This window comes from Mya arenaria, chromosome 9, assembly GCF_026914265.1.
Source record: "Mya arenaria isolate MELC-2E11 chromosome 9, ASM2691426v1".
Lineage (NCBI taxonomy): Eukaryota > Metazoa > Mollusca > Bivalvia > Myida > Myidae > Mya > Mya arenaria.
This window is the reverse complement of record NC_069130.1, coordinates 15,571,543-15,581,302: the sequence shown is the minus strand read 5'-3', so window position 1 is coordinate 15,581,302 and position 9,760 is coordinate 15,571,543. Positions and strand designations below refer to the sequence as shown.

Sequence of the window (9,760 nt, the reverse complement as noted above, 5' to 3'; positions counted from 1 at the left end):
CTTATACATGTATCTACACGCCGTATGCGTGAACTTATACCTGTAGCAACACGCCGCGTACGTGAACTTATACTTGTAGCTACACGCCGTGTACGTGAACTTATACCTGTTGTTACATGCCGTGTACGTGAACTGAAACCTGTAGCTACACCCCGTATACGTGAACTTATACCTGTAGCTACACGCCGTGTACGTGAAGTTATACCTGTAGCTACACGCCGTATACGTGAACTTATACCTGTAGCCACACGCCGTGTACGTGAACTTATACTTTTAGCTACACGCCGTGTACGTGAACTATACCTGTAGCTACACGCCATGTACGTGAACTTATACCTGTAGCTACACGCCGTGTACGTGAACTTATACCTGTAGCTACACGCCATGTACGTGAACTTATACCTGTATCTACACGCCATGTACGTGAACTTATTCCTGTAGCTTCTCGCCGTGTAAGTGAGCTTATAACGTTAGTCACACGCCGTGTACGTGAACTTATACCTGTAGCTACACACCGTGTACTTGAACTTATACCTGTAACTACACGCCTTGTACGTGAACTTATACCTTTAGCTACACTCCTTGTACGTAAACTTATACCTGTAGCTACACGCCGTGTACGTAAACTTATACCTGTATCTACACGCCATGTACATGAACTTATACCTGTAGCTACACGCCGTTTACGTGAACTTATACCTGTAGCTACACGCCGTGTAAGTGTTCTTATACCTGTAGTTACACGCCGTCAACGTGAACGTATACATGTAGCTACACGCCGTCAACGTGAACTTATACCTGTAGCTACACGCCATGTACGTGAACCTATACCTGTAGCTACACGCCGCGTACGTGAACTTATTCCTGTAGCTTCACACCGTGTACGCGTACTTATGCCTGTAGCTACACGACGTGTACGTGAACTTATACCTGTAGCTACACGCCGTGTACGTAAACTTATACCTGTAGCTACACGCCGTGTACGTGAACCTATACCTGTAGCTACATGCCGTGTACGTGAACCTATACCTGTAGCTACACGCCGTGTACGTGAACTTATACCAGTAGCTGCATGCCATGTACGTGAACTTATACCTGTAGCTACACGCCATGAACGTGAACTTATACCTGTATCTACACGACATGTACGTGAACTTATACATGTAGCTACACGCCGTGTACGTGAACTTATACCTGTATCTACACGCCATGTACGTGAACTTATACATGTATCTACACGCCGTATGCTTGAACTTATACCTGTAGCTACACGCCGTGTACGTAAACTTATACCTGTAGCTACACGCCGTGTACATGTATTTATTCCTGTAGCTACACGCCGTGTACGCGTACTTATAACTGTAGCTACACGACGTGTACGTGAACTTATACCTGTAGCTACACGCCGTGTACGTGAACTTATACCTGTAGCTACACGCCGTGTACGTAAACTTATACCTGTAGCTACACGCCATGTACGTATATTTATACCTGTAGCTACACGCCGTGTACGCGTACTTATACCTGTAGCTGCACGATGTGTACGTAAACTTATACCTGTAGCTACACGCCGTGTACGTGAACTTATTCCTGTAGCTACACGCCGTGTCCGTGAACCTATACCTGTAGCTACACGACGTGTACGTGAACATATACCTTTAGCTACACCTCGTGTACGTGAACTTATACCTGTAGCTACACACCGTGTACGTAAACTTATATCCGTAGCTACACGCCGTGTACATGAACTTATACCTGTAGCTACATGCCATGTACGTGAACTTATACCTGTATCTACACGCCATGTACGTGAACTTATACAAGTATCTACACGCCGTATGCGTGAACTTATACATGTAGCAACACGCCGCGTACGTGAACTTATACTTGTAGCTACACGCCGTGTACCTGAACTAATAACAGTAACTCCACGCCGTGTACGTGAACTAATAACTGTAGCTTCACGCCGTGTACGTGAACTTATTTATACCTGTAGCTACACGCCATGTACGAGAACTCTAAACCTGTAGCAACACGCCGCGTACGTGAACTTATACCTTTAGCTACACACCGTGTACGTGATGTTATACCTGTAGCTACACGCCATGTACGTGAAGTTATACCTGAAGCTACAAGCCGTGTACGTGAACATATACCTGTAGCAACACGCCGCGTACGTGAACTTATACCTGAAGCTACACGCCGTGTACGTGAACATATACCTGTAGCTACACGCCGTGTACGTGAACTTATTCCTGTAGCTACACGCCGTGTCCGTGAACCTATACCTGTAGCTACACGACGTGTACGTGAACATATACCTTTAGCTACACGTCGTGTACGTGAACTTATACCTGTAGCTACACGCCGTGTACGTAAACTTATATCCGTAGCTACACGCCGTGTACATGAACTTATACCTGTAGCTACACGCCATGTACGTGAACTTATACCTGTATCTAAACGCAATGTACGTGAACTTATACATGTATCTACACGCCGTATGCGTGAACTTATACATGTAGCAACACGCCGCGTACGTGAACTTATACTTGTAGCTACACGCCGTGTACCTGAACTTATAACAGTATCTCCACGCCGTGTACGTGAACTAATAACTGTAGCTTCACGCCGTGTACGTGAACTTATTTATACCTGTAGCTACACGCCATGTACGAGAACTCTAAACCTGTAGCAACACGCCGCGTACGTGAACTTATACCTTTAGCTACACACCGTGTACGTGATGTTATACCTGTAGCTACACGCCATGTACGTGAACTTATACCTGAAACTACAAGCCGTGTACGTGAGCTTATACCTGTTGCTACACGCCGTGTTCGTGAACTTATATCTGTAGCTACACGGCGTATACTGAACTTATACCTGTAGTTTCACGCCGTGTACGTGAACTTATACCTGTAGCTACACGCCGTGTACGTGAACTAATACCTGTAGTCACACGCCGTGTATGTGAACCTATACCTGTAGCTACACGCCGTGTACGTGAACTTATTCCTGTAGCTACACGCCGTGTCCGTGAACCTATACCTGTAGCTACACACCGTGTACGTGAACTTATACTTGTAGCTACACGCCGCGTACGTGAACTTATACTTGTAGCAACACGCCGCGTACGTGAACTTATACTTGTAGCTACACGCCGTGTACGTGAACTTATACCTGTTGTTACATGCCGTGTACGTGAACTGAAACCTGTAGCTACGCGCCGTGTACGTGAACTTATACCTGTAGCTACACGACGGTGTACGTGAACTTATACCTGAAGCTACACGCTGTGAACGTGAACTTATACCTGTAGCTACACGACGTGTACGTGAACTTATACCTGTAGCTACACGCCGTGTACGTGAACTTATACCTGAAGCTACACGCTGTGAACGTGAACTTATACCTGTAGCTACACGACGTGTACGTGAACTTATACCTGAAGCTACACGCTGTGAACGTATAGGTGTAGCTATACAATACGATCGTATGGGATCAAAGTTGCGTTAAAAATTACTTTTTTATTCAAAAGAAGGTTTTTTTTCCACAAAAAGTACTTACTTAAAATAGAATAAATTATATGGTATGTTTTGTACATCCCAAAGTTCATATGGAAAATTATTTGCTCTCATCGCCCATGTCAGGTTATATTTCAAATTTAAGGTAAGGAACTCCAGCATGTATCAGGATAATATAAATATTTGAGTTTTGTCCCCTAGCCCATCTTTCATGATCCCATTTATTTTAAGTCATAACGAAATTGACTTTAAGTAGTGTATAACACACTTGTGAAATAGGTACTCGTCTTATCTTCAACGAAGTATACAGTCTAAGACACAAGTGATTATTACTCATAAATATGGAATATTTTACTTATTTCGGAACATATGTATTGGGAACCCAATAAATGAACAGTATCGTATATATATAATTTTCCAAATAAAGAAACGCTAATACTACTACTACAACCACTACTACTACTACTACTACTACTACTACTACTACTACTACTACTACTACTACTACTACTACTACTACTACTACTACTACTACTACTACCACTACCACCACCACCACCACCACCACCACCACTACCACTACCACTACTACTACTACTTCTACTACTGCTGCTGCTGCTGCTGCTGCTGCTGCTACTGCTACTGCTAGTGATTAGGACAATAATACTACTACTATTTCCTACTACTACTACTACTACTACTACTACTACTACTACTACTACTACTACTACTACTACTACTACTACTACTACTACTACTACTACTACTACTACTACTACTACTACTACTACTGCTGCTGCTGCTGCTACTGCTGCTGCTGCTACTGATACTAATACTGATTAGGACAATACTACTACTACTACTACTACTACTACTACTACTACTACTACTACTACTACTACTACTACTACTACTACTGCTTTTCTTGAATGAAAACGAAACAAAGAAGCGCTTCGTGTCTTAAAGGCATTTTTCTAAAATACGCAATTTGACGCATTAGGTCAGCAAGACCATTTCTCATGTCTAAATTTAAAGCTATCTTGAAGCTTAACGATGCAGTTTAGACGTCAGAATACCAGAATAAATGTTTACACTATAATGGAGGAAGAAAAACACGCAAAAGTTGTTCCGTCAATGGTACCAACGGTTGTGAGCGGATTATTTGACAATTCTGATGGATTTACTGATAATTCGGAGTCAGATGAAAACACTGACTATTCAACGTCAAATAATGTTGGACATTGCAGCACAATAAACGCAAACGACATTAGATCTGATGCAAGTTCTGTGAAAAGTGTCGAGAAATACGCAATTGTGAATTCTAATGGTGCATGTGGATATACAAATACACGTTATAACTCTGACGTCATTGTGTCAGATTACGGCAATGATGACGTCGATGACGTCTCGCGACGCGAGCTTCTAGAAAACGGATTAATGCCGTTTATAAAAGAGGAACTGAAATATTCCATTCAGACGAAACGGTTGAAGGAGGGAAAGCAGGAATTGAAAGTGGAATTTAGCCCTCCCTCGGAAGATGTGGTATGTATTTCAAATAATTTCCATATGTCTGTTGGAGCAAAATAACCACCACTGGTTCATACATTCATTATTTGGGATTCAATTATTGTACACAGTCTTAATAACCAGACGTTATTTTTGGAAATCTACTTTTCCCTGAGATTTTTGCCACATCAAAAATCATGAAACACACAACTAATCCCGTAGTATAAGTATTTGGACTTTTATTGCACATTGTCATATATACATAATCATGACAAAAAAGTTCCACCCAATAAAAGAATGCCTTCTCTTTAACTCACCCGGATGTTGTTACAGCTTACACCGGAAGAGGAAGAGCGGGTGGTAAAACGGCGCGTGCAGAACAGAATGGCCGCGCGCCGCTTCCGGGACAAACAAAAAGACAGAGCCCACACTTTGCAAAAGGTAAATTTGAAAAACGATAAAATCATTATCTTTTTAGAATAAAAACATTAATATTTGGAATAACATACAATAAAACTTTGACTTATGAATGTTAATTTTATTTCGCATTACTTCTGTTTTGAATGTAGCGTCACTGACCCGAGGTACTGCTTCTTAAACTTATGATCTAAACAACACAATAATTAAAGTAGCAACATAATTCAAACAGAAAAGTATCCTTACGTGACAAATATTCAGTTGTTGTTTTTTATTTGATTTTTTTTCTGTATTATCGGAATGCTTGAAAGCTGTACTGTCACAGATTGACCGATTGGACAACTGGTTTTTGTCTTGGTGTTTTCGGCAGTTTTCCAAACAATTGAGATCGGTTCTGTTGTGAGTTATATGATATTATTGATTTGAAGGCATTGATCCCAACATCAAAAAGAAAAGTAGAAACGGTCATTCTGTGAGAGTGCAGTCTTAAGAATAAAACCAAAGAAGCAGGAGTGGTGTATTTGTTAAAAATCATGTTAAAGTGATATGTTCACTGGAAAACCAAAACAATCCTTGATAGATAAATATCAAAACAGAGGTGTGTCGAGTACATTTAGTTTTCATGCTTATCAGGATATGCGTGTTACTAAAAGTGACGTGCATGGTACTGAGTATAACTTTATAATATTGTATTCTGATTTTATCGATTGCTTTTTAATCATGTCCCAAGTTAGTTTTTAGTAAACCTCGTCGCGTCCGAAAAATGGACTGAAAAATATAACATTTGATTTGATCAAAATGTTCATGTAATTAAAACAATACACATTCATATTATTATTCGATTTCCTTATATCTAAATATACTCATTTCCCGATACCTTCAGGAGTGTCATCGACTACAAAGCATTCAGACGGAGTTGAGGTACGAACTGGCGCGGGTACGAAAAGAAAGGGACGAATACCGCCGTGCGTTTGATCAACACATGGCCGTCTGCCCGCTACAGTTTCCCGCGCTTTTCATCGCGTCAAATTCGAACTCTTGACAACATGTGAACACTGTCAACTATTTTTAGAAACAGACTGAATTTTCGTGATGTCAACAATTTACCTCACGACAGCTGATAACAGAAACACGTTTTCATGACTGTCCTTGAAATTGTATTCGGGCGTTACACAGCAAAGTGTTTCCAGTGTTTCCAGTGTTCCAACATATTGATGTAAACTCATGACACAATCTATTTTCAGTAAAAGCACCTTATAAATGACAAAAAATCTGTGATATTGTATGCTTTAAAACAATTGACGTTGGATTTTTTGTTCGGTTCCATTTCTGGCTTGATTTAATTTTAACCTTTGCATATATAATTCAGTATGTGTAGTGTGCATATAAAATGGATGTAATTGTGCCTTGTTCTCCTGGAACGCTCCGAAATTGCACCACTTTGCTTCTAATTTAGGAAGAAATCTTGTGTGTGTGTGTGTGGGGGGATCTTATCCCAAAACTCACATAGAACCATCGGGCCTACTGGCCTAGCTACGCCACTGAACGAAATAAATACAGAAAAAAAGCGATAATAACTTTACTTGGGAACCTTTTACTAAGCCTGGATTATATGAATTGGGAACCCAGTATATCAGAACTATCGTAAATATAATTATATCTCCACTTTTTCTAAAAATAAAGATGTATGATTTTATCATATATTGTCTTGTATATACTACTACTACTACTACTACTACTACTACTACTACGACTACTACTACTACTACTTATACTGCTACTGCTTCTGCTACTGCTACTGTTAATGCTAAGCTGCTACTGTTGTAACTGCAGCTACTGCTACTCATGATGATGATGATGATGATGATGATGATGATGATGATGATGATGCTGAAAACGAAACAAAGACGCGCTTCGTTTCTAAAAGCATATTTTCAAAAATACGCAATATGACGCATTAGGTCAGCAAGAACATTTTTCATGTCTAAATTTACAGCTATTTCAAGCTTAACGATGTAGTATATACGTCAGAATTCCATATTAAACATTAACATTACCATGGAGGAAGAAAAACACGCACAAGTTGATCCGTCAGTGGTACCAACCGTTGTTAGCTGCTTATTTGACATTTCTGACGGATTTACTAACTATTCAACGTCAGATAATGTTGGACATTGCAGCACAATAAACGCAAGTGACTTTAGATCTGATGCAAGGTCTGTCAAAAATGTCGGGAAATACGCAATTGTAAATTTTAATGGTGCATATGGATATACAAATACAAGTTATATAGCTGACGTCATTGTGTCAGATACCGACAGTGACGTAAATGACGTCTCGCGACGCCAGTTTCTAGAAAACGGGTTGACGCCGTTTATAAAAGAGGAACTGAAATATTCCATTCAGACAAAACGGTTAAAAGAGGGAAAGCAGGAATGGAAAGTGGAATTTAGCCCCCCGCCGGAAGATGTGGTATGTATTTTTACTTACGTCCGTATGTCAGTAGGAGCAAAATTTACCACCACGGGTCCATACATTTATTTTTGACGATTCATTTATTGTACACAATCTTAATAATTAGACGATATTTTTGGAAATCTACTTTTCCCTGAGATTTTTGCCATATCAAAATTCATAAAAAACACAACTTATCCCGGCGTGTACTTATTTGGATTGTTAATGTACATTGTCATATATACATAATCGTGACAAAAATGTTCCATCCAATAAAAATGCCTTCTCTTTAACTCACCCGGATGTTGTTACAGCTTACATCGGAAGAGGAAGAGCGTGTGGTAAAACGGCGCGTGCAGAACAGAATGGCCGCGCGTCGCTTCCGGGACAAACAAAAAGAAAGAGCCCACACTTTGCAGAAGGTAAAGTTGAAAAACGTTAAATTCATTTTTCTTTTTAGAAGAAATAAATATTTGAAATAATTTACAATAAAATTTTGACTTAATAAAATAATAATTTTGTTTTGCATTACTACTGCTTTTAATGTAGCGTCAATGGCCTCGAGGTATTGTTTTTTATACTTGTGACCTAAACAACACACTATTAAAAGTAGCAACCAGAAAAGTATCCTTACGTGACAAATAACCAGTTTTTATTTTTTTATTTGATTTCATTTGTATTATCGGAATGCTTAAAAGCTGCAGTCTCACAGATTGACCTTTTGGAAAAATTGTTTATGTCTAGGTGTTTTATGGCAAAAGCGTTACAATCGCTTTAAGAAAAAAAATTTTTTTAGGAGTTTTCCAAACAGTTAAGATCTGTTCTGTTGTGAGTTATATTATATGACTGATTTGAAGGCATTGAACCCAAAAATCAAAAAGAAAAGTAAAAACAGTCAATCTGTGAGAGTGCAGTCTTAAGAATAAAACCCACACGTAGCAGGAGTGGTGTTTGTTTTTGTTGTAAATCACGTTAGGGAAACCAAAACAATCCTTGATATATAATTTTCAAAATCAAAGGTGTGGCGTGTCCATTTAGTTATAATTGTCTGCTTATCAGGACACGCGTTACGTGCATGGCACTGAGTGTAACTTTAAAATATTGCATTCGGTTTTTATCGATTGCTTGCATATTGTGAACTAAGTCAATTTTTAATAAACTTCATAGCGTCCGAAAATTGGAAACCCCCCAATTCAACACATTAAATGTTCAAGTAATTATAAAAATGTACATATATACTCAATGCATTTATTTCCTAATAACTTATATACTCCTTTTCCATGCCCTCAGGAATGCCATCGACTAGAAAGCATTCAGACGGAGTTGAGGTACGAACTGTCGCAGGTACGAAAGGAAAGGGACGAATTCCGCCAGGCGTTTGATCAACACATGGCCGTCTGCCCGCTACAGTTTCCCGCGCATTTCATCGCGTCAACTTCGAACTCTTGATAACATATGAACACTGTCAACTATTTTTAGAAACAGACTAAACTATCGTGATTTCAACAGTTTACCTCAAAGCAGCTGATAACAGAAACACGTTTTCATGACTGTCCTTGATTTTGCATTCGAGCGTTACACAGCAAATTGTTTCCAGTGTCCCAACATTCTGATGTAAACTTATGGCACAATATATTTTCAGTAAATTCACATACAAAATGACATAAAGTTGTGAAATTATATGTTTCAAAAAAATTGACGTTGGAATTATTTTGTTCGGTTCCATTTGTGACAAGGTTTATGACTTATTGATGGGGCCTAAATAATATATTTGGTACCGTTTTTAAAGTCAATTGTTATTTTTTTATCTTTATTTTTTTTAAAGTGTGTGTTTAATAAAACCTTTAAAGCTTAAA

The 9,760-nt window shown here is 39.2% G+C and overlaps 1 protein-coding gene across 1 annotated transcript; it reads left to right on the top strand.

Moving 5' to 3' along the window:
- The first annotated feature begins 4,625 nt into the window (after positions 1-4,625).
- On the top strand, positions 4,626-9,353 carry LOC128245794 (uncharacterized). The gene is made up of 6 exons (XM_052964022.1): positions 4,626-5,069; positions 5,367-5,474; positions 6,334-6,452; positions 7,631-7,922; positions 8,219-8,326; positions 9,195-9,353. The coding sequence occupies exons 1-6, from the start codon at positions 4,626-4,628 to the stop codon at positions 9,351-9,353; spliced, it is 1,230 nt and encodes a 409-aa protein (XP_052819982.1).
- Positions 9,354-9,760: the final 407 nt, after the last annotated feature.

Bases quoted from the DNA above. Each gene is read 5' to 3' on its own strand.
- LOC128245794 (XM_052964022.1), top strand. From the start codon at position 4,626: ATGGAGGAAGAAAAACACGCAAAAGTTGTTCCGTCAATGGTACCAACG. The intron at 5,475-6,333 runs GTAAATTTGAAA...CGATACCTTCAG, and splicing joins GAGCCCACACTTTGCAAAAG to GAGTGTCATCGACTACAAAG. The intron at 6,453-7,630 runs GTTTCCCGCGCT...TGGACATTGCAG, and splicing joins ATGGCCGTCTGCCCGCTACA to CACAATAAACGCAAGTGACT.